This window comes from Petromyzon marinus, chromosome 43 (genome assembly GCF_048934315.1).
Source record: "Petromyzon marinus isolate PM22_M1 ecotype Great Lakes invasive population chromosome 43, UKy_Petmar_22M1.pri1.0, whole genome shotgun sequence".
In the NCBI taxonomy this organism is placed as follows: Eukaryota; Metazoa; Chordata; class Hyperoartia; order Petromyzontiformes; family Petromyzontidae; genus Petromyzon; species Petromyzon marinus.
This window is the reverse complement of record NC_133709.1, coordinates 7,320,581-7,346,251: the sequence shown is the minus strand read 5'-3', so window position 1 is coordinate 7,346,251 and position 25,671 is coordinate 7,320,581. Positions and strand designations below refer to the sequence as shown.

The 25,671-nt window shown below is 46.1% G+C and overlaps 1 protein-coding gene across 4 annotated transcripts in view; it reads left to right on the top strand.

Moving 5' to 3' along the window:
• The first annotated feature begins 6,400 nt into the window (after positions 1 to 6,400).
• Positions 6,401 to 25,671, top strand: part of LOC116951470 (chymotrypsin-like elastase family member 2B) — an 89,362-nt gene continuing 70,091 nt past the window's right edge. The window contains exons 1-4 of one of the 4 annotated variants that reach the window (XR_012946753.1): positions 6,401 to 7,243; positions 7,360 to 7,454; positions 19,653 to 19,756; positions 19,970 to 20,092. Coding sequence is in view for 2 of the 4 variants with exons in the window: in XM_076073772.1 (XP_075929887.1) it covers positions 7,204 to 7,243; positions 7,360 to 7,454; positions 19,653 to 19,756; positions 19,970 to 20,092 (362 nt within the window). In the remaining 2 variants the exon portion in view is untranslated. The remainder of the gene's footprint in view (positions 7,244 to 7,359; positions 7,455 to 19,652; positions 19,757 to 19,969; positions 20,093 to 25,671) is intronic. The other 3 variants (XR_004404241.2, XM_076073772.1, XM_076073771.1) reach the window with 3 other exon arrangements.

Genomic DNA, 25,671 nt, shown 5'->3' with positions numbered 1-25,671 from the left:
GAATATTTCTTGTTTGAGTCACAATTTGCGACAATTTGTCTAGATTTGGTCTATGGAAAATATGGCAACCCTACGTGAATCCCAGTGAGGGTCCTTATTCAATTTACATTTGAGATTCAGTAAGGCTTTCTTAGATAAATAAAGTTAATTGCCAGTCATATGATGATCTTTAAAAAAATCAAGTCTCCCTAATGTGCAATTCCAATTTATAATGCAAAACAGTAATTGATCAAATGGACAAAGAACCTTAACATATTGTTGTAAATTTACATTATGAGACCTCCTTTGCCAGAAACAAGATATAGGAATAGGTTTTACCCTTTTTAACTGGCACAAAAACTGACACCTTTATTCAAGGCATCATGTTTGCAATAACCATAACACAAGCAGTCAAAATGCAAACAAAAAAGACAACTCTGATAATAATATGCACTGTCCTTGAATTTGATTGGTCCACACCCGAGACAGCTTTTCTTAGAGCCTAGTCTCCATTGGTGTTGGACCAGAAGACGCCAAAAGGCGTACAACTCAGTTAAAAAGGGTAAAACCTATTCCTATATTGTTGTAAACTATACAACTTTTAAAGGGTAAATGCATCTAAATTATATTAAAAAATTCAATGAGTTCTCCATTGACCTCATGTCCCCAGCTTTTAATAAGAATTTACAGGGCTAAAACTACACTACGAAGTGTATGCAAGGACAATTTTTTTTTAAACCCAAATATTTATACGAGAAAAGCTAAATGCATAATTGTGTCAATATTGGGCCATTGGATGTATAGACTGGTTTCAAACATGTCTTTAACATTACAATTACGTTCATAATCGATTTAAAAATAAATTACCAGTACTGTGTTTTCATATTGGGGTTGTCAGTAATATTTAATAAGATAATACTGTATTTTATGTGAATTTCCAATGTGCAGGTGATGGCGTGTTTTTAACTCGGAAGGATATTCTTGTGGCCGATGAATAGTACCATCAAGATGGTCATTGCCCTCTTAACACATACTGGATAATTGATTCTAGATTTGAAGCTTTCGTGACTGCAAGGATCCATACTCTTTGGTTCTATTCGGTAAAGTCACGTAGGTAAAAATAAAATAACAAAAATCACGACGTTTCGGCCACAACACAAGTGGCCTTCATCAGGTGAAGGGACCGGACTGTCCAGAGGACAGAGTTAGAGTGAAGACAGCCAAGCCCAGGTCGCGTCCTTTAAGCTGTGTGGGAGGAAACAAAAAACGCCTTGACAAAGGAATTAGCATAAAATGATGTACTGGATCGGCACGGTGGGGGGAGGGGGGGAGTTTACATAATGTTGGTGATGATTCCTTAATTGAAACCATCCTCTCAGTTGAAATTGTGTCTGTGTTAGTAAATCTGAATTGCCTCGTGGACAAATCTCTGATAAAAACCCGTGGGTTTGCAGAGAACCTTGGTATTGGAGAAAACTATATCGTGATCACCCACAGCGTTGTAACAGTGATCATTGGGGCATTCTGTCTACAGGAAACCCACCCACACAGATTCCTACTTGAAACCTGATTCCCACCACTACCCAGCTTAAAATAATTCTCTCATCAAAACTTTATACCATAGGGCTCATTGCATTTCGGACCAACACCACCTGACCAGTGAATTAAAACATGTACACCTGGCCCTCAAGAGAAACGGATACTCTGACCATACCATCCGCCAAGCTGTTTCTCCCACCATACAGAAACAACCACTTGATACTCCAGTCAAAACCATCACACTACCATATATAGCAGGCGTTACTAAAAAGATCTCCAAAATTCTAAACAAACACAAGATCCTGGTCCGGTTCAATACAGTACACAAAATCCGTGACCTGATCCCATCCGTGAAGGATGTCGTTCCTGACTTACAGTACCCCGGGGTTTACAAATTGAGCTGCACCTGTGGTGACTGCTATATCGGGGAGACGAAACGACATGTCTCTGACCGAATTCGCGAGCACAAATCAGATTTGAAACACGGCAGAACGAATTATTCTGCCGTAGCTGATCACTGTTACAACGCTGTGGGTGATCACGATATAATTTTATCCGATACCAAGGTTCTCTGCAAACCCACGGGTTTTTATCAGAGACTTGTCCACAAGGCAATTCAGATTTACAAACACAGACACAATTTCAACTGAGAGGATGGTTTCAAATGAAGCAATCATTGGAAAGATGTTCTAAATCAAACCAAACATTAAACTAATTTTCAATGGTACAGTATATTTTTTCAAGTAGTGGTATCCCAAACTTTCACAGCAGCTCATTTCACTTCACATCAACATTATGTAAACTCCCCCCCCCCCCCCCCACCGTGCCGGTCCAGTACATCATTTTATGCTAATTCCTTTGTCAAGGCGTTTTTTGTTTCCTCCCACACAGCTTAAAGAACGCGACCTGGGCTTGGCTGTCTTCACTCTAACGCTGTCCTCTGGACAGGCCGGTCCCTTCAACTGATGAAGGTCACTTGTGTTGTGGCCGAAACGTCGTGATTTTTGTTATTTTATTTTTACCTACGTGACTTTACCGAATAGAACCAAAGAGTATGGATCATTGATATTTAAATAATGTTTCTTGAAATATGAACACAAGCTTGTTTAGTATAACATGAATCAATCTTTCCCTTTCAGTCTTTTTAACTTCTCAATGCTTGTCATGTAATTCCTGTACCTTTTTCCCTTTCTCCTCTCAAGTAATAATTCTGAACTCTAAGATGTACTCCCAATTTGTTTCAGTAATTCTACTGTTAAAAGCACATATAAAACACAGGTTTTGTTTTTTCTATTGCACCTTTAATGAGTTCTTTCTAGGAACCTTTATATGTTATACTCGTGGTTGCCTTATTAAAATGTTATTTCATAAATAAAAAATGTGATTCCAAATAGATGGACATTCACTCCTTTTGTACAACAAATACAATGTAAGCAGAATTAAATTAAATCACAGCTATATTGCACACAACCTTCAGCACCACAGAACCTTAATACATGCAGTGTGATGCATGGGATGTTACTTTCCCGTGCGTGGCTGAAATTGGATTGTGCAACATGGTCAACTTTATAGAATTCAATGTTGATTTGAAGCCATATTTCCTGATGATGACTGCTTGTGTTGCAGTCGAAACGTCGTGATTTTATTATTCTTTTTTCTACCTACGTGACTTTACCGAAAGAACCAAAGAGTATAGTTTCATAGAATTCCTTTTTAAATTCCCCAATGGTGACTGAAGGAAAATTTCATCCAGGAATGGATAAACCATGGCCGATGATGAACGTGGTCAACAACAGCAAGTTACTCGCAATCCAAGGTTTCACTGTACTCGCCAATCAATAATAGTAAAGATGTAAAAAAAGGGTTGGATTTGTGAACATTGATAGAAAATGACAGTCACACCGTGCAATATTACCGCACTGGGTGTAGTATAATTGGTCAAGGCGGATGTCACCTATCATCATTTAAAAGTGATTGAGCATACAATTGTACATACAGTTATTGAATACACTTTGGACATAATTCAAATCTTTGCTAAGCCACTGAGCAAAAACACCGAATTCTGTGTTTGGCAATAGCCGAGACCATTCATGGCCCCTTCCCACGTATTCCCATTAGGGAATCACGTGCGGGTGTGAACCAAGTACGCGCGTGCTGGTCACGCAATTTTGTTGGGGGCCGACACCCTTGCATATAATTTAGGGTCGTTAAATGACACGAGGTAATCCATTAACCGTTTTTAGAATCGATTACCAGTCGGAAATGTCGGGAACGGTGCCGTTTACAGTGGAATATTCGCGATTGCATTTATAGGTAAGTGGAAACATTCAATCTGCACAGCGGCCTAAGTAGATCATTTCTCAGTTAAAAGTGCAGTCCTGAAATTATTTATTTGCTCACTTCACCGCTGGCGAAATAGCCGTAATTACACGCAGTTCTATTGCGTATTGTCTCCTCTTCCACGCTGACCAAATATTGGACGAGGTGAACGTACCCACACTTTATCCCACCCACATACAACCTTGCCAAACGATTGTGGTGTAACTGTGGTGTCACAGCAGCGAAGCCGCTCCGTCGGAGCCATGCCTGCAACTGTGATGCCGAAACAGCGAAGCCGTCCTGCCGACGCCGTGGCCGCGATGCCGCCACTTCCGAGCGACGGGGCCGACGCTGCTGTTCCTTCACCACCCCCACATGAACACACACACACCCCCACATAGAGCCCCGAAGGGAGGTCACCTGGCTGACAGGTTTTCACCCAGAAGCCCTCTCACGGGACCAATCTTCACAATTTCCTGCGACCAGGGAATTGGGCGACCTCCCCCGAGGCTAACTCGCACCGTGGCGCCGTGACTTGGGTTGTAATTACATGGTCACGACGGGGCTGCTCAGCCACCGCAGGTAGAAAACACACACAACACACACGGGTCAGCAGGCAGGTAGGGGGGCGGAGTCACGAACGGCGGGAAAACAGGGCCGGTCCTCTGATTGGTAGGACAGATGCGCTTGTGTAGAGGGTAAAATGCGGATGTCTGAGAGAGCACCGGCCCGGGGAGAGTGGCGGGAAATCCGAGCCACCTGATTGGCCGGGAAGGCCAGCGGATCAGCGCCAAATTATCTTTGATGTAGGGAACAATAAAAAGCGAGAGAAGGTAGGGATAGGAGAGTCACCTTCTTCTCAAGTCAGGGATCGTGGTAGTCACCTTGCCGGCCACTGGATCGTCAGTGAGACGAGTCACAGCGCAGCCCGGCCCCGCTCCCAACGAGAACGTCGAGCAGCCTCGCCTCTCCTTGGCTTCCCGCACATCCAAGGCAAAACGTGAGTACGAAATAAAGAGTTGGGATTTAGGGTAAGATCCTAGGGAGTTTAATTCTAATGGGACGAGGTAGATCGGATTAGACCATCAGGAGATAGGTTAGACCTGCCCTGCTGACTCAGACTGATTTGGGTGATAGTAGCTCGCAGACACGCCAGGAATAAATCGTCAGTGATCAATAAACCTTGTCGTGTGGTTTCTGCGAGTGTGGAACGGGCGCATGGTGGTGTGAGTCCGCTCGTCGTGGTATGGGGATTTGCGCGTGGGTAACTCTGTTGAGGCGGCCATTGTGTGCGCACCCGACCAGGGTTCCTGCGTCGTTGTACCCTGTGTTTGCGCACGAGTGTGTAATTACCCACGTGTTTGTGCTCGCCCATACGTGTAGCTCGTGGTTAGCGTGTGTGGTGAGCAACGGTGGATTCGCCAGGGTACACGTGAGATTATTCATACAGCCCTTTAAATAATCTCCGAGACACCCCCTCCAATCGGCAACGTGTGTGCGAAGGACGTCATTACCCTCTGACCCCTGACCCCCGTTCAGCACATGTGAGTGGTGCGCGGGGTTGTGTGAGCAGAGACGTCGCGTTTGAGTGGCTGAGAAGTGACGGATTGATTTAAGGCAGCCATGCGCCAGCCCTGAGCTATGCCCCACAAACAGGGCCCGCGGACCCGAGGGGCTGTGCTGCAAGGAGAGGAGACGGAGGGCGGTAGCACTCCCCCCACGAGCGAAGAGTCAAATAACGGCGGCTCTCACACGAGCGAGAGGTCCGGAGCCCGCAGCCCTACCGAGATCAGCCTTCCCCCGGAGGGGGAGCCGGGGGCCCGCGTCCCCCACATAACCATTTATACTATATCGCGGTCAGCAACAGTGGAGCTTTAAGAAACGGCAATTGAAATGGGGAAGACATTTTCCCATTGCAACTGTCGTGGTGTGTGGGTGACATGCTCCGTTGTCACACCACGGAAGCTCCCTTCATTCATCAGTGAAAACGTTAATGTTTATTGCTAGATATGTCTCTACAGTATGTGCAAAAACACGTCTTACCCGTTTTTTATTCGGTTATTGTACCGGTAATGCAACAAAAAACAGATTTCAAAAACCCTCGTATGATGGTTCCCAATAATTCAGACGTTCCAAGCCGAGCAATCAGCAGTAGCCCGCAATACAACGCTCCCTATGGGAGGCGCTACATTTGTGCTGCATCTAAAGCAGTGGTCCCCAACCTTTTTGGCACCAGGGACCGGTTTCGTGGAAGACATTTTTTTCACGGATCGGGGTGGGGGGGTCATCATTTGGGTCTTTCCCCCTTTTCAAAGAAGCTCCCCAGCGACGTTTGTTTTTTTTACATATTTTGGCTACTAGGGGTTAGCTTGTGGGCGTAAACAAAACTGCGACTGAGACAAGTGCGCAGTGCCGGAAAGAGGCGCAGGTGGAAGTAATAATGGGGGCGGGCCACACACGGACTCACCGCTCTCACCTCCCGCTCTGCGGCCCGGTTCCTAGCAGGCCACGGACCGGGGGTTGGGGCCCCTTGATCTAAAGAATCGGATTTTTTTACGAATCCACTTATTGTGTTTTCCAGAGTATACTGAACTGATAGAGTCAATAGAAAGTGGGCAAGTGTAAATTCTCGTTTCAAATGCTCTGAAAGTATGTAACCATTAAATGTTCTGAAAGTATGTAACCACATTTATGGTGAACGAACCGTAACAGAATTGAGCATGCTACGTCTAATGTGTGAAAAGGAAGCATTTTGTGTGGATATAACACACATTTTGTGGCATTGTTGTTAACCACAGATTAGTTTATCATTTAAGTACGACTAACAATATCAGGAGGGGCGAAATTAAGCAGGCTAGACGTGGTCGTCAGCAGCATACTAATGGTAACAGGTAAAAAAAACTTTTTCACAGATAAAATAGGTGCACACGTCGTAATAGTATTCCATGCATTGTGGTATTTTTATACTTTATAAACTTACTCGTTTTACTTCATGAAATAATTAACAGACTAACGTGTGCATTTACCTAAACGAGCTTATAAATGCAGTGTATGTACATAATGTGGTATTTGAATACATATTTTAAAACAATGGCAATCAATTGAAAGTCACTATTCATGACACAATGCGCTCGTGAATTGTTTGTATATTTTCTGTCACAACTCAAAAAAATACGCAAGAATTTTTTAAGTAGTGATGGAACTTTACTACCTACGACTCGTAGACTCGTGACACCATGCCCGCAGAACATTTATCATCGCAAAATTTTTGCATAAAATACATTTCACTTCCTTGTATGTCCCTGGATATATAGAGGCTGCGCGTCGGTCATTTGACAGTGTGTTGAAAACCCCAATCAATAAATCATGGTCACTCTCCTGATCTTCACTTTCCTGCTGAATCAAGGTATTCACATATGTATTGCTCACAGTAAGATTAGTTCACATTCTAGTTTTTTTTCATGTAACTACTAAATTATTTCACCAGGAGTGTTTGTTACTCACATGCTTTTCTTTCCACAGCATTTGTCTCGGCTCAGACTTGTGGTTTTTCTGCGACTCCACAAAACCGCATTGAGGGTGGTAATGAGGCCACTCCTCACAGCTGGCCTTGGCAGGTATGAGATCAATTCAAAATTTCAGGATTGTGACAGTATAATGAGTTTCTTAGATGTGAAGTTCTGCATTCACACCCGGGATGTAGACAAACAATAGTGTTCTTAGGCTACTTTTTTCAAACTTCAGCACGCTGATCCCTGTGTATTGGTGAAGGTGGAGAACATAGACATTCGAACATAGAAACAGTACAGTGGGTTACAATTGGCTCTTTACAGCTCTCTCCGATTATAAACAACACGGTACAATTAATTGACACATTATGGAAATTTGCCAGCCAGTTTATACTCACAGCTGAATATTGATTTGCATGATTTACGTTCTTATTTGACCTTGAGACTGTTGTATATGTGGGTGTGTGAAAATTGATGAAAAGTAATGAAAATTAAATGAAATTCGAAATTTGCATAATTAATCCAAAATTATGTTCATTCGTGTAATTATGCGTATAACTATGCTAATTAGAGACGTAATCGTATTAATTTATACGAGTGGGTGTGGTTGTGTTAATTATAGCCTTTATGATAATCAGGCCCCGCCTCGTTGACGAGGTGGGGTTATCAATCAGGATAACGCAATCAATCGTGTGCTGTTACGCTAGTGTCAATTCGGCCTCGTTGTCTAACTTCGTATTATTGATCAGCATAATACAATGATTCTCGCTTTAACACTCCCCGAGTGTTCATATTTTAGGTCCCAAGTTCATATCATTCGCTTTAGTTTAATGAGTGTGGATTGGTGTGTTTATAGTTTAGGTTCCCGAGTTCATATCTCATCGCAGGATACAGATCTTATGCAAAAATTTCAGGAAAGAATCACACGACCACTTCTGTATTAATCAATTTATTTTCTAATTAAACCTTAACTATAATATGTATGTGAACTCTCAATCTCAGAACTTCAACACGGTATCCACACGGTATCAAGACAGTCTCATCCACGACTGTACAATTTCACTTTGATAACACATGGACCCCGCATAAAGCGATTGCTGTTCGTGAGAGAGAGAGTTAGAACATGCCAATGCTATGCTACACAAAAGCTTATACATTATAATATGAACGATCATTATGCTTGAAATGGTCAGCACATTATCACAGGCGATTGATTAACCTGCAACGGTATTCATATAAAAAGACAATCAAACAGTTATTATTTCCAAAGGCATAAATGTAACAACAGATCCACCGGACAGACTATAAGATTACCGAAATGGCTTATGTGTGAGGGTGTGTGGCGGAACGTGTTATCTCACGGGAGATTAATTAATTCGTGAATAAGATTGTATGATCAGAAAATCGGTTTCGCACGATTCCTCCCCGGGAGCGTAGCTCCGTGGCGAAGGTGCCAAGGATTAATTCGTATTGATGGATCGGTTGGTAACTTATGCGATTAGAAGTACAGTCCAAAACAAAATATTAAAGAGGGAAATTACGAATATACTTATAAACGACGGACTGTTATCACACGATCGATGCTTCCACGGCCAGATGGTTCACGGACTTGAGTGTGTTTGTGTGTGATGAATTGTGTGGAGTAGTCATTGTTTGGAGTTGAGTCTTTAGGTCCAGCGAACGTCAGATTGGTCGTGTAGTGGGGCATAGCGCATCATCGTATCGTGGAGTTCTCTTCATAGGGTAATGTGAGTGTGGTTGGTCTTCTCGCGTTAACATACGTCGACGTGTCCCTTGTATGAAAGGGATACTCGCTCCCTTTAGAGCGGTCAGGGTGAGTGGGGGTTGTGCATCATACGTATCGGCGTTCCCTTCTCCACACAGCAGCCAGCCTCTGTCCACGGGAGAGAGTTGCTTGATCGCTCTCAGTGCTGCTCAGTGGACACCTCTCTCCACTGCTGGATGAGCTGCGCGATCACGCTCGTGTTGGTTCGCTGACAACAGTTTCTCTCCGCTGTTGGATGAGCTGCATCGGCACGCTCCCTCTCTCTGGGTGGAGAACTCGAACGTGCTCGTTGCTGGTTTGCTGAAAGCAGGTTTTTCTCCACTGCTGGATGACTCAAGTCGCACGTGCTCTTGCTCTGGTTTGCAGAAGCTCTTGCTTGGTGCGTCGGTTGCTCTGCAGCTGGACTCAATGTAGAATAAACTTCCAGCAATACTCTGTCTTTCAGCTCTTGGAAATCACACTAGGTGACGCCTCACTACCCTGCGAGTCTTGCCAACGTCAGTGGGTAGCGACGGGCCACTTTGGCCTCTGCTCGCCGCCCCCTGCTCTGCAGCTCGCCGGCTGGCGACCTGTTGCTCTCGTTCCCGATTTGAACTGCTCCTGAGCTGACTCACTGGTCGAACTCCCCGCGTTCCGACCCCTCCGAGTCGAACTCCCCGAGTTCCGACCCCCCTGGTCGAACTCCCCGAGTTCCGACCCCCCTGGTCGAACTCTCGAGTTGAACTCCGAGTCGAACTCCCCGAGTTCCGACCCCCTGGTCGAACTCCCCGAGTTCCGACCTCTTCCGAGTCGAACTGTCTCCCGAGAGTCGACCCCCCGGTCGAACTCTGGTGAGCCGACCCCCCCCCCCCCCCCCCCCCGGTCGAACTGAGGTTTCAATGCTCAGGATCCTCTTTTTATGCCCAAAAATCCTTTCACTCGGATCCTGCCCACAAGGCGGGGTTTCTTTCTATTTTTGCTGTGTCAGGACTTGTCCGTATGTATCTGCGTCCGTGTGTGTCCGTACATGTGTCAGTGTGTGTCATTGTGTGCATCACCCACGGTATATTCCGTTGTCATACTCCTACCATAAAACCCACAAGTAAAACAATCAAATGTTATAAATTGTCTCGAAGGCGCCTCTCTGTCTGGGTGCACAACCTGGAGGGAGGGGCGATATTCCCTCCGACTTTCACCGACGCACAAAGAAATGGTTAAAAAGTTTTAAGTTAACATTTCATTTCATCAGAGTTCCACAGTTATGATTCTGTATTAATCCAAGGTCTGGGTCAGCTTCCCGTTGTGGTGTTTGACTCGTGTTTCCCCGAGCGTATACACACTCCTACTCCGCGCTGCGGGGATATAAAGACGGCCGGGATCTTCCTTTCTCTCCGACCCTGGGTTTAACATCGCCCTTTGCTTACGTTGCAGTTTTGCTGTGCGCTTGCATTTCTTTTCCTCTCTACTCTTACTTTAACCCGGCTTATTATTTGCGTATGGGTGGATTAGAGCATTCATGTTGACTTAGGAAAACCTGATTGTTAGGCTTTGGGTCAAGTCGTATAGAAATTATTAAAATATGTAAATACATTTCATATTAAATTAATAGACGGGTGATGGTTACATTGACGTAGCTTGTGGCAGGGTTCAATTAAAGTGGGTGTGAAGATCAATAACTTTAGCCTACCCTGTCGTTAAATTCCGACTTTAAGTTACTTTAATAGTAATGCAGAACCAATTAGCTTTTTTGACTTAACTAGATCTAGGCTAACGCAATCTCCCAGTGACCCTGGCTTTGTGTTTACGTCAGCCCCTTGCAATCCGCTGTGCTCTGCTCTCTATCTGCTCCCTCTGACCCTGGGAGGGCTCTGAACGTCAAAATCGTGTTAGTGGGTCAACGTAAATATGACCTCCACATGCCATGCTGAGGCCTGGTTTGGTGTTTTTATTCATTATTAAAATTAAAAGAAACAATAGAAATATGTATCTATATGCATTGAAAAATTACTTGTTAATATTAAGATGGAAAGGGGGGCATATACAACAAGACAACACAACATCTTAACTCGAATCAACTCAGTCAGCCCGAGTTGACCTAATTTTTCTCAAGTTTAAAAACAACACATCTATGATGAATTCTAAGCGATATTAATAAGGACTTGTAACATGGATCACTAAAAGAACACAGGGCGATTTGTGTTCATTCGGTTCTGACCTGACCTCTGCCTCCATTAAGCATCTCCTCCCGCCATACTTTTCTTAACTTTCTTTTTCCATTTTATTTCATGCTATTCTTCTAATTTCCTGTCCATTTAGTGCTTCCTAGATCACAGCTGGAGATCAATGTAATTATTTTCACACAGTCACTTTGAGGATGTGTTCTTCTCCAAGTCGTGTGTCTCTACATTGGTACTCTTTGGTTCTATTCGGTAAAGTCACGTAGGTAAAAAACAAAACAACAAAAATCACGACGTTTCGGCCACAACACAAGCGGCCTTCATCAGGTGAAGGGATCAGGCTGTCTCGAGGACAGCGCTGGAGTGAAACACAGCCACGCTCAGACCGCGACCTTTAAGCTGTGTGCAAGGAAATAAGGTGCCTTGACAAAGGAATTAGCATAAAAATTAGCATTTGATTGGCCGACTTTGCATAGAGGTAGTGTACATGCGGGTGCACATGCCGGTTGGTGCGGGGGAGGGGGAGTTTACCTATTGATGGTGTGAAAAGGGAATTTAAGAGCTGCGAAAGTTTGGGGTACCACTATTTGAAAAATATACTGTACCATTGAAAATGTGTTTAATGTTTGGTTCGATTTAGAACATCTTTCCAATGGTTGCTTAATTTGAAACCATCTTCTCGGTTGAAATTGTGTCTGTGTTTGTAGATCTGAATTGCCTCGTGAACAAATCTCTGATAAAAACCCGTGGGTTTGCAAAGAACCTTGGTATCGGAGAAAATTATATCGTGATCACCCACAGCGTTGTAACAATGATCAGCTACGGCAGAAGAATTCGTTTTGCCGTGTTTCAAATCTGATTTGTGCTCGCGAATTCAGTCAGAGACATGTCGCTTTGTCGCCCGGATATAGCAATCACCGCAGGTACAACTCAATTTGTAAACCCCGGGGTACTGTAAGTCAGGAATAACATCCTTCACGGATGGGATCAGATCACAAATTTTGTGTACTGTATTGAACCGGACCTGGATCTTGTGTTTGTTTAGAATTTTGGAAATCTTTTTAGTAACGCCTGCTATATATGGTAGTGTGATGGTTTTGACCGGAGTATCAAGTGGTTGTTTCTGTATGGAGGGGGAAACAGCTTGGCGGATGGTACGGTCAGAGTATCCATTCCTTTTGAGGGCCAGGTGCACATGTTTTAATTCACTGGTCAGGTGGTGTTGGTCCGAAATGCAATGAGCCCTATGGTATAAAGTTTTAATGAGATAATTATTTTGAGCTGAGTGGTGGTGGGAATCAGGTTTCAAGTAGGAATCTGTGTGGGTGGGTTTCCTGTAGACAGAATACCCCAATGAGCCATCAGGTCTCCTCTCAAACAGAACATCTAAGAATGGTAGCTTGCCATCTTTCTCCACTTCCATGGTGAATTTGATAGCAGGCATTACTAAAAAGATTTCCAAAATTCTTAACAAACACTAGATCCAGGTCCGGTTCAATACAGTACACAAAATTCGTGATCTGATCCCATCCGTGAAGGATGTTATTCCTGACTTACAGTACTCCGGGGTTTACAAATTGAGTTGTACCTGCGGTGATTGCTATATCGGGGAGACAAAGCGACATGTCTCTGACCGAATTCGCGAGCACAAATCAGATTTGAAACACGGCAAAACGAATTTTTCTGCCGTAGCTGATCATTGTTACAACGCTGTGGGTGATCACGATATAATTTTCTCCGATACCAAGGTTCTTTGCAAACCCACGGGTTTTTATCAGAGATTTGTTCACGAGGCAATTCAGATCTACAAACACAGACACAATTTTAACCGAGAAGATGGTTTCAAATTAAGCAACTATTGGAAAGATGTTCTAAATCGAACCAAACATTAAACTAATTTTCAATGGTACAGTATATTTTTCAAGTAGTGGTACCCCAAACTTTTGCAGCTCTTAAATTCCCTTTTCACACCATCAATAGGTAAACTCCCCTCCCCCCCGCGCCAACCGGCATGTGCACCCGCATGTACACCACCTCCATGCTAAGTCGGCCAATCAAATGCTAATTTTTATGCTAATTCCTTTGTCAAGGCACCTTGTTTCCTCGCACACAGCTTAAAGGTCGCGGTCTGAGCGTGGCTGTGTTTCACTCCAGCGCTGTCCTCGTGACAGCCTGATCCCTTCACTTGATGAAGGCCGCTTGTGTTGTGGCCGAAACGTCGTGATTTTTGTTGTTTTGTTTTTTACCTACGTGACTTTACCGACTAGAACCAAAGAGTATGGATCCTTGCAGTCACGAAAGCTTTAAATCTAGAATCTCTACATTGGTGTTCAAAAATAAATCAGTATATTTACAGATGAGACGATACATTTTTACTATGGTTGCGGTGACATGGAAATACTATGATATATCATGATCATTGTATCATCTATTTGTAAAATATTATTCCATGATTATTGCCGATTGAAGTTTTTACAAATATTTAATATCTTGACTTCTTCGTCGTGTCACCTGTCCAACCTGCACGGTCTTTTCCCAATATTCTGCACAGGCCACCGCTTCTGGTGTTGGCATTGCCAAATCTTGAAAAGTGCATTGTGGTGCTGGAGGGCATCTCAGGAGTAGATCCATGGTTTGCTCCTCCTGACAAGCACAATGTTCGCTTATGCAGAAGCGCCATGATTTAATAAGAGAGTTGTATCTGCCGAAACCCACTCTCAGTATGTTTAGGCTCCGGCATGTGAGCTATTTGGAATTGGAACCATATGCGAGCTCCTCACTGGGGATGATTCTTCACCGATTCCATTCAGCAGTTTTGTCACTTGATTTTTCCCATTCTGTTTGCCAGAAGGAAGTTCTAGCAGATTCCGGTGATGTGGTCAGTGGCACAGTGGAGCACAAGAAGCTGTTTCTCGATGACAGACAGTGTGCTGGCTGATGGCCATGTAGCGGATGACGAACGTGTCACTCTGACTTGCCGGTCGTGGTCACCTGCTCCTCACGTCCTGATGTTAGGGGGGCGCTATGTCAGATAGCGCATATAGGTAGCGGACAGGTGGCTCTCAGGCACCCTGTTAGGATTCTGCACGTGTCATTTAGGGCAGTGTCGACATGTTTGCTGTGGGTTGAGCATCCCCAGGTACAACATGGATATTCAGCCACATAGAAACAAACTGATAAGGCGGTGGTGCATAGAGTGGACAGATGTGCACCCCACTTTGAATTTGCGAACTTTTGCAGAATACTGTTTCGTGTGTTGACCTTGGCTTTGGTATTTAAAGTGTGTTTTTTCGTAGCTGAGTATGCGATCCAGTGTTACCCCGAGGTGCACTGGGTAACTCTGGTGCACTAGGCTCTGGTCTCCCCAAGTGACATTCAGGCGTCGCTCTGCATCCCAGTTTCATAGGTGGAAGGCACAGATTTGGGTTTTACTTGGGTTGGGTTTGAGTTGATTATTTAGGTAGTATTTTGACATCTTGTCCAGTCCCCTCTCCAGGATCTTCTCTGTGTTCTCGAAATTCCTCAGTAGTGTGGTAATACAGAGGTCGTCAGCATAGACGAACCGCTGAAATTCAGCAGGAAGTGGCTGATCATTGTAGATATTGAATAAAAGCGGGGCGAGCACACTGCCTTGTGGTAAGCCATTCTTTCTGGAACCCCATCTACTTTTCTGACCATAGATGCGTCTGTTCTCTAGGAGGCTACGAATGGTCTGGCTAAGGTCTAGGTCGCCATTTATGAGGTACAGTTTGTGGCTCAAGATACGGTGTTGAACAGTGTCATATGCAGCAGACGTATCAACAAACGCTGCACCAGTGATCATCTTCTGTTGGTAACCATCTTCGATGTGCTATGTGAGGTTTTGTAGTTTGCCTGCACAGGATCGACCAGGTCTAAATATAACATGTACAGAGTACAATCATTACAGATCAGAAATAAATCACGATTACCAATTAAATGAGCACTTTACAAAATATTTTTTGGTTTAATTTATCACTTGGCAGTTATGTGGCATAAATAATTGGGCTCCTTTAATTGCTGATATATGTTGTGCAACTGACAGTACAACAATGACTGTAGATGTTTTACTTGCATATGGCAATATGTTCTTGAGCTGCATGCTAATGTCGAGGTCTGCTAGCCATGAGAGGGCTTCAAGAGGGAGTTTGTGTAGTGTTGCATGGTTACAATCGCACTTTGGCTTGTCTTTGATATTCCATTCATGGAGATGTGTCCATCGGCCTGTTGATATTATGATACAGTTAATGGTTGCACCAGTGTCTCCGAGGAGTTTCAAAGCCAAGAGGTGCCATGTTTAAGTCTCAAATAAGGTGTTTCTTCTGGATGTCCGCACCGTTCCACGCTTTGCCAGCGTTCTTCCGAATCTGGATGAGACTCTAGGATGGTGACAGCACGACCCAGAAGAGGGATCGGGACTAGAGTCGGTAGCTAGGTACATTGTTGAGGTCTTGGTCAATAGGTAGGTTGTTGTTTGAAAGAAAACATGTAAATACCCATTTACTGTAGTGTCCATATCTCCGTGGATATTTGGTGGCAGAATGTTCACCAGAAGAGCGATCCAGGAGATTGGTGTTGGTTTCAGAATTCCAGTGATGATATCAATTGTGGTAGATAATTATACAACGAGCAGTTTTGTGTATGAGCTCCCAGACGAGGCTGGAGTGCAATACTCTGCACCTGAGTAGATTAGTGACAGGGCGGCAGTTCACAGCTATTTTCCGGTGCCTGGGGTCATTCCTGAAAATTTCTGTAGCAATACGATGTTTTAATTTGTCTTTTCACAGATCTTGTTTTATACTGTATGGGGCTCAAAGGTTTGGCGTATATCCATGATAACCCCTAGATATCTTGGAGTGGGATCATAGTACACTGGGTTACCACAAAAGGATGCATCAAGGGTCGCATCTGCTGAACAATTATTCAGGTGGAGTCCGCTTTTGGTGGTTTTGGAAGGATTTGATTAGTCGCCAATAATGAAAATATGCCTGTTAGAGAATTAACAATGGTCTCGAAAGTTGTGCCCTGTGTGGCAAGGTTAAATAAAACAAAGTTTAGTTTAAAGTTTGTCATGTGTATATATGTATATAAACTTGCAAGAAAATGTACATGTCAGGTTACATATGTATTGCATCGTGGCGGTGCTAGCACAGAGCCTTGAGAAAGGCCATTGTTCATAACTCTCGTGGCTGTGTTCACCAGTGAGGCGTATCCTCAAAGTACATTTGCCGACCATCGGGTCAATTAGGTGTACAGTTGAACGGCTTCGATTTTGGCTGCCAACGGTATCATAGGCTGCAGAGGTCAATCATTGCTGTATTGATTTTCTGTTCACGATGAATGCCAGCTTCTGTTCACAACAGCTACGGTCACTTCGAAATCCGGCTTGTTCGAGAGGCAGTTATGAGTCAATAATGGGGGGAAATCAGGCAATCATGCACGTTCCATTAGCTTGGAAGTGGAGGACATGAGAGATATCGGCCTGGAGCTTGAGAGCGAGTCTTGCAGGTTTATGGGTTTCAGAATGGGGACAACTGAAATAATTCCCTTATTTCCGGATATTACCTGTCTTTTGTTTCCTCCTGATGACGATCGCTTGTGTTGTGATCGAAATGTTGTGGGTTTTTTTTATAATTGAACATATCTACGTGATTTTACCGAGAGACCCAAAGAATATGAATTCCTGCAGTCACGAAAACTTTAAGTCAAAAAATTACCTGTCTTGTTTATGATGGTCCATATATTCCCAGGTTCTTTAGGAACTCAGGACAAAGGCCATCACATCCCTATGCCTTGCTAAGAATTTATGGCCCCGAGGGCCCCTTCCACTTCAGTGAGTGTACGTTCACTAGATTATTGCTTCTGGTAGTTGACTCAAAGTGATGGGGAGTTGTTTCTGGACACCCTGTTTGGTGCGATTGTCCATTGGTGTCTTTGAGCAGGATATTGTGTGGGAAGCCAACGTATTTGATTTAGGGTTTGGTAGTCTGTGCTCTGTTGGTTGAGTCACCTAGGTTCCAAAGGAGTTACCAGGCTTCATGGCTTGAGTGAGTAAAGTCCAAATCTGCAGTGAGGTATTTCCAACGTTCTCTTCAGCAGAGTTCAGGGACACTAGCAGTGCGGTGCCCTTGTTTTTTTCACCTTGTTTAATGAACTCTTTGAAGAGATGTTACATTTTTGATTGCCAACATGGCATGTATCTTTACCGATTCCCTCCCAAGAGAGAAATCTCTCGTGGCAAATGTCAGAATTTTTATGAATTTATTGAAGATTACAGGCTTTGGCTCCAGGTTTCTTCATAGCTGGGCCAGTTGGCCTCATGAACTTTCCAACGAGAATGTAGTTTTGAGGTTATGACCGGTATCGGTAGCCCAGTGTGCGTGACTGCCGGTCTGTGTTGGGTCTGCAAATGTACCTATAATTGTTCATGACGCAATTAGTGGCTGTCCATTCTTGTCTTTTGAGATGAAGCATAAGTTCTGGGTTATGCTCATTGGTTTTTTCGGTAAAGTCACGTATGTAGAAATACCATAAAATAATATTAAAATAAATCAATCATGACGTTTCGACCACAACACAAGCGATCTACATCAGGTGTAAAAAACAAATAGCGAGGGAGCATATAGGGCGACACCAACGCAACATATAGAGAGCGCCAAACTGCACGGAGGTAAATACAACAAGAAGATGAGAGACGAGAATTCAACAAACCTAAGAAAAAATTAAGTGATGCAAAACCAGTCAGGCCAACAACACAGTTAGACACTTGCCTGGCAGACCACGAATTTCAGAAGAGTGCTAAATTTCGTGTTCATCCTCTGGATTGAACATACCAGCATAGACAGAGTACAAGTCAGCAGAAATACATATACAGGGACACCAAGAGGCAAGGAGAGGAAAGGCGGACAGGAAAGCAAGGAAAAAGAAAAAGGGCTGCAGGGATGAACAGACAGAGGCCTTAAATAGAAGTAGAGGTGAGGGGGAGGGACCGGGTGGCACGGCAGCAGAGGAGGTGGGAGGGGTAGGAGAAAGCAAGGGGCGCAAAACGTTTAGGACAGAATTGTAAAGGTAACTTCCCCGTAGAAGTGTGTTAATAAAGAATTACAGCTTTCGTGACTGCATAAATTACTCATTGTTTTTTTCGGTAAAGTCACGTATGTAGATATACCATAAAATTATATTAAAATAAATCAATCACGACGTTTGGACCACAACACAAGCGATCGCTTGTGTTGCGGTCGAAACGTCGTCAGACCACGAATTAACAAATTATGGAAAATTTCTATGAACATTATCGAATTTTCGTGTTAAGGAAATTTCACACAGCACACGCCATAAGATCAATAAGCAGCACCCGGAAGGCTGCGTTATCCATCCGAAAACAGTGTCACGGTATCCCTACAATACCGTGACACTTTACCAGTCATTCAAATGCGTGTATTTTTGACAAGTTCCCTTAAAAGGTTGTTTTTCTTTTAAACTATTCAATCGTTTTAATATTTACATTAATTTGATTATTTTTGTACTGGATACCGACCTGTATTCCTTTAGGTTTCAGACCAGAAAGTTACATTTAGGTCTTGAGTAATTCAATATCCAGTTGATAAACTTTAAGACAGCAACCATTCGGTTTATGGACTTTTTTGGCATTTAGCTCAACCAATCCTATCTAAATTCAAATTAACGCTATCCAATTCACCTAGATGACGATATAAGTTGTGTTTAAGGTAATACGAAAACACGTAACAGGTGGCCCACGTGAAGACTACCATCTCCCACTCATTACTGTAGAATGCTTGTAACAGGTTTATTTTGAGTGAACTACAGTTTAAGACATTGGAAGAACCACTCAGTAATATTGATTAATACTGATAGTATAGTAAAGCTAAAAAATAATGCCAAATAGAAAAGGAAACTAATATCGCATTGTCACATGAAAAGTCATCTATAACGTCAGCCTATTAAAATAATTATGTTATGTTTGCTGGCGTTTGCAGAGTTGTGTCTGCACACCACTAATAATCATCAGCCATGTCCAATCCGCTGCTGAAGAATGTTTGATAATAAAAAAAACGATTCCATCTTTTTGCGTACATTTTATTTAGATTACTGTATTTCGTGCATGATTCGATGCCTGTATCATGAGCATAAGTATTTAAGTTAATTAATAAATCGGTGCATGCATGTTAGGTGTAATGTTGTAACGTTCAGATCTGCCCCTATTGGACATCTGTTTAAAGAGCTTCATAGCTCATCAGATTTCTCCAGTAGAAATAAAGATTCTAACGTGCATCTTTGAATGATTATAGACTTTGACTGCTCGATTGTATCTTGATGCGATAACAGGTCTCTGTGCAATACTACAATTCAACGACAAACGCATGGTACCACTCTTGTAGTGGAACCCTCATCGCCCCACAGTGGGTTCTCACAAGTGGCAGCTGTGCCAAGTAAGTTATTCATTTGCATTCAAGTTTTTAGATATTAATAATCACAAACCTGCTATTGTGTTAAGTATAAAGATGTACGTTGTAGATTTGTATTATATATAGCCATACTTTTGTTTCTAAGGATGAATGGTACTTTGTTATTTATTTAAAAATTGGAAGCCCTTAAATGGAATTAAAGCTGTTTGAGTTGCGTTGTTTATGTGAAATCCACAGGCAGACGTATTATCTACGAGTAGTGCTCGGCAAGCACAATATATACCAGCAGGAGGCTGGGGCAAGTGTTGCAGAAGTCTACTTAACTGCTTACCATTCCGGATTTAACTACACCAGCTCTGAGTAAGTATTACACATTTACTTCTGTCTATGTCTGTCCCACAAAAAATGACTGCATGATTTGGTGATAAATGATCATCGGATGACCACCCATACAATGCATTAGGAACAAGTTTTTTTTCTGGCTGGCATGCCATGCGCCGCCCACATTCGCAGAGGGGGAGGGGGCATGCGGGTGGCCAGCAGTGAGTGGGGGCGTGCAGTGGGGGGGCGGGGCCGCTCGTGGGAAGGGGTGCGCGAGGAGGGGGACACGGGTTGAGGGGGGGGGGGCGACTGGGGCGCATGCGGGTAGGAGGGGGGGCCTGAGGGTTGTCACGTGCAAGAGGTAGGGGGGTGCTGGTGACGTTGGGGTTGGGGAGGAACCTGGTTCAACACAGATACTTTTATAGTTTACTTTATTATTAAAAGTTTTGCTGGTTGGGTGGCTGGAGGTACGGATGGTCACATCCAAAGGACGTGCAGGTTGCTAATTTCATGTGTCATGCGACCCATCAAAACAAATGCAGTGGCTTCAATCTTTTATGAGTAAACCCATTTTGTGTGGTTGCTATTGAAGTCACCCACATATATAGCCGGGTGAGTGACTGCTGGCAGTGGTGGTAATGGCAGTGGTGGTAATGTATACATCGATGACCATCACATGACTGTGACATTTATCGTCGACAATCTTTACTACCCGGCTTCGCCCGAGACTTGGATTCTTGTCTTGGATGAATTTAATATTCCCTTATATTTCACTGGAAAACCCTGAAAAAAATGTATGCATGCAAGAACGAAAAAATCCGAAACAAATCAATTTAAGTAAATCGGATGTTTTTCACTCAAGGAAATTAAATCTTAACCAGGCAACTCGGGAAGGGAATGACGTGACGAGCTGAAAATAGTCGCGTTCCCTTAGAAATTCCAGACAGCATAAGCTGTGCAAATTTCATTACGTCAGAGGTCAGCGTTCGAGAGTTTTTGCTACTTCACACAAACAGATGTATCTTCTGCTTTATATTTAAGAACGAGCTGAAAATAGTCGCGTTGACTTAGAAAGTCGAGACAGCGATGCGGGATACACGGCCTACGCGGAGGGTTGGGGGGGGGGGTATTGCATGACGTCAGCAGGCACACTGCGTAACGCTGCCGCATGCGGGTGACATCACAGATGTGACGTCACCGCTCACTTGCCGTGCAAAATATATCCATTATTGCGCCCCCCCGCCCCCCAAAATACAAAAGTCTATTTTTATACTTTTTGCATTGTGTACAGTCTAGAAGCTACCCACATGCCAAATTTCAAGTTTGTTGCATGTCGGGAAGTATGCTAAACATTTCGAACAGACACACATTCACAAACTTCCCTTTTATATATATAGATGTGCCGTCACTTGTGGTATACTTGAGGGGGTGTACCTTTAAGCCTTGCCTAAGCAAGGTGGCAAGGATATTAGGGTGGTAGATGGCATCAGCAAGGGTGTAACCATTTATTTGGTAGTTTGCCATCTACATCCTGTCCTCAATGTGCGTCTCCTACAAGGCAAAAATGTGAATGTTGTTTCCCCTTTGGTTTCTGGCCAGGAAGTCACATTTAGGTCTTGATAGTTATTAAATTTATTCTATTTAACGAATGTGTGGGGGCACGATGTCCACCCCCTCCACTCTCCCCTCCTCCTCTTCGGCCGCCTCTCGCCGGGCCCCCGCCGATCGAGTGATCGGCCCACCCAAGCCAATGCCCTCTCTGAGGGACATACCTGAACGGCTGGCTTTGCCACCACCGAGATTAGACTATGGGGCATGCCTCACCGTTCACGCTATTTATACTGTGTAAACGCGCTGCGTAAAGCGTGCTGTGTAAACAAACATGCGAGCGCAAGCACGCGCAAACGACGGCGGCCGTATGTGCTGCAGTACACGCGCCTCATGCGCACGCTCAAATCACACCACCCCCACGCTGCAGCCCTGCACTCACTCTCACGCTGAGCACACCGTCTCTCGACGCAGACAAGCCACTCACAGATCACAGACGCTACGGCGAGGTTTTGCCCACACACACAGAAATCACACTGCACCAATATCCTGTACTAGAGTTTATTAATGGCGCCAATACGCATTTCGCGAGGAGAGCCTAGCGTAACTCTGCCTATAAACTCAGCTACTCAAACGTCCTACCACGTACCTTGAAACTGGACTCGCGGCGTCCCACGGACGCTGAGAGAGTCAGAGGGAGAAGGACGAGAGAAGACTTGCCCAATCACTGTCTCGCAGCAGCACTCGCTGGCATCACACGGATGCTGTGAGCGGCTTGAAGAGGCAGGACGGCAGGCAGGGAGTGGGTCGTGATGGCCCGGAGGTTGTAGACAACTGCTCCAATCGTCCCGAGGCTCCCACCTTTATACTCTCGCTGCCGCTCCGCCCACCCATTGTTCTCCTGAGCCCAGTAGTTCACGTCTTAGGGTCTGCTCTTCATGCCTAATATTCCACCCTCCGTCCTCCCCTCAATGTTGTGTGTAACTCATTGCGGTTGGCCCAGGGAATCTTTTCTTTTTGCACCAATACAATTTTAAGCCAATTTAGGGGCACCGCAATGTCACCTGTTCTGTGGGGGTCGGCCAATCTCCTGGCACCGGGTAACCATGGGACTCTCCCGCTAGGGGCCCTTCGGAATAAAACCCGATGTGCCAGGCAACCCCCCACCAGGACACTACGTGGGTGCGCTGCGTGCGGGTTTGTGTTTAGTGCGGGGGCCGGGAGGTAGTCGCGGCGCTTGCGGAGTTGTTCCGCGGTCGTGGCACCACATAGCCACCTGAGGTGTTCGTCCCCATCCCGGGTTGACTAGAGCACCTCGCCTAGGCCGCTTCAACCAGGTAGCACCGCGGAGTCCATGGGATTCGCCCGGCCCTCGTTGCCGGTTTCGTGGGTGGTGGCTCCGCTGTCCGAGGCTCATGCGGTGGTCTCCGTCTCCATTCCAGAGGCTCCTCCCGTTTTCCGGCGTCCGCTGGCTGGGGAATGAACTTTAGGGGCGGAGGTGTTTAAGTGCCGCCGCGCCCGCCGCCTCCTTGCCAGGCCGGGGCCCGCTGGGAACTGGGGCCCAGTGGGGCCCATGTACGGCGCGAAGCCGTCGGGTACGGGGGGTGTGGGGATTTCGGGGTTTCAGGGCACCCGAGGAGTGGGTGTCTCCCCCGCCGGGGCCGCCCTCCACGGTTTCAGTTGGAGGACATTGACTACCGTCTCTCGGCCCCTCTCCCCGCCCTGGATCAGTAGCATCCAGAGGGAGATCTGCCGCACCACGGTCCAGGGCCCGTGCCAGTAGGTGATCAGCTTCCCCACCTGTCCAGCCTCTATGCGTGGGGTATGCAGCCATACCTTAGAGCCCGCCGAGTAGAAGGGGTGCTCCACACTGGGATGGGTGCCCTGCTCTTGCCGCTGGTGTGCGGCCACCCCTGTTGGTAGGCCCAGCCATGGGCCCCTCTCTGGGTCCCCATCAGGTGCTCCATGGGCTGGCTCCGGTTGTGGTGGGGGAACGCCGAACAACAGATTTGCCGGTAGGCGCGACTCACGACTAAACATCATTAGGATGGGGGTCTGCCCCGTGGAGGTGTGCACCGTGGTGGTGTAGGCGAACAGAGTCTAGGGGTGGTGTTCATCCCAGTCCTGCTGATTGGTGGCCGCCATGCGTTTGAGCTTCCCCCCTAAGGTCTGGTTCATGCGCTCCACCATACCATTTGCCTGGGGGTGGTATGTCGTGGTTCGGTCCTTCTGGATCCCGAACTCCCGATACAGCGCCTGAAAGAGCTCTGCCTCGAACTCACTACCCTGGTGTGTAATGACTCGTTCGGGGATCCCATGTTTAAGCACGTAATGCTCCAAAAAGGCCCAGGCGACCACAAGGGCCGTCTTGTCGGGGATGGCTACTGCTACTGGATAGCGTGTGAAATACTCTACCGCTACGAGAATGTACTGGTTGCCTCGGTGCGATCGCAGGAATGGCCCCTGTAGGTAGACCCCAACTAGCTGGTTTGCCCGGCTGATGCGGAACGGCTTCAGGGGCACCTGATACTGCGCCGGTTTCTGCCCACATTGTTGACAAGTGCGGCAGCCCTGTACCCAGGCGGCCACGTCTTGCGCTAGTTTGGGTCAGAGATACTGGTGACGCAGGGTCTCCCGAGTGCGCCGTTCCCCATCATGGCCCCCGAGCGGGTGGTCGTGCACCAGCAGTAGCAGCTAGGGCCGCACCTGGGCGGGAACACAGATGCACCCCGGCTGCCCGGCTTCGGTTAGTTCCCGCACCACCTCATCCCTTACACACAACCGGGCGTACAAACCACTCCTGGGTCCCTGTAGGGCGACCTCTTCTTCCTGTAAGGCCGCCTCCACTGCCGCCAGGTCCAGGTCCCACTGCTGGGCCTGTCTCAGCTGCTCGTCATCCAGGCCCGGGAACGCACAACGGACGTCCTCTCGGATCCAACCAGGCGGGGCTGAGCGGCCCGTCGGGCCCCTGGGGACGGGCTCTGTGGCCCTTGGGCGGCCCACCGGGCCCCCGGCTCCGTCCACAGGGACCTCTGTGGCAGACACGGCACTCTCTCCCAATGGAGGGGGGTTAGTCTCAGGGCGTTCAGGGGGGCCGTCGCCTGTCCGCAGCGTCCCCCCGTGAAGCACGGGCAGGCCTCCTCAGTCCGTGTCTCGGAGCGCACCACGGGTCGCCTTGACAATGCGTCCGCGTTTGTGTGCATCCGTCCAGTCCTGTACTCGATCTGCAGGTTATACTCCTGCAGTTGCATCAGGCACCGGGCCATCTGCCCCCGCGGTTCCTTGAATATGAGGAGGAACTGCAGAGCATAATGATCAGTGCGCACGCGACATTTCCTGCCGTACAAATACGTCCGAAACTGCTTACACACGAAAATCACGTCATACAGTTCATGACAGGTCACGCAATAATTCAGTTTGGCCCCCTCTCAGAGTCGGGCTGGTATTACGATGACTCGCTCCATCCCATCCTTTACCTGGGACAACACAGCGCCCAACCCACTGCTGCAGGCATCGGTGTCCAAAATAAAATCTGTGGAAAAGTCAGGGAAAGCCAGGGTGGGGGTATGGGTGAGGTGGTCCTTGAGGGTGGTGAAGGCCGTCTGGTAGGCCTCCATCCACTGATAGGAGTTCTTAGGGGAAATTAGTTGGGTGAGGGGGCCTGCAATCTCGCTGAATCCTTTCACAAATCGATGATAATAAGTGGCTAGCCCCAAGAATGACCTGATCTCCGTCAGGTTCCTCGGCTGTGGCCATTCCACTACGGCGCGTACATTTCCCGGGTTGGTGCGCACCCCTGCCTCACTAATGTGGGGTCTGAGGTACCCAACTTCGCGCTGCGCAATATAACACTTACGCAGCTTGAGCTTGAGATGAGCTGCTCACAGTCGTTGGAACACCTCCCGTAACTTGGACCAGTACTCAGACAGGGACCTACTGAGCACTATCACGTCATCCAGGTAAATTAGGCACTGATTCCCAACGCAAGCCCTGCATCACCAACTCCATCAACTGCTGGAACGTCGCAGGCGCGTTCGTGAGTCCGAACGGAAGCACTCGGAACTCGAACA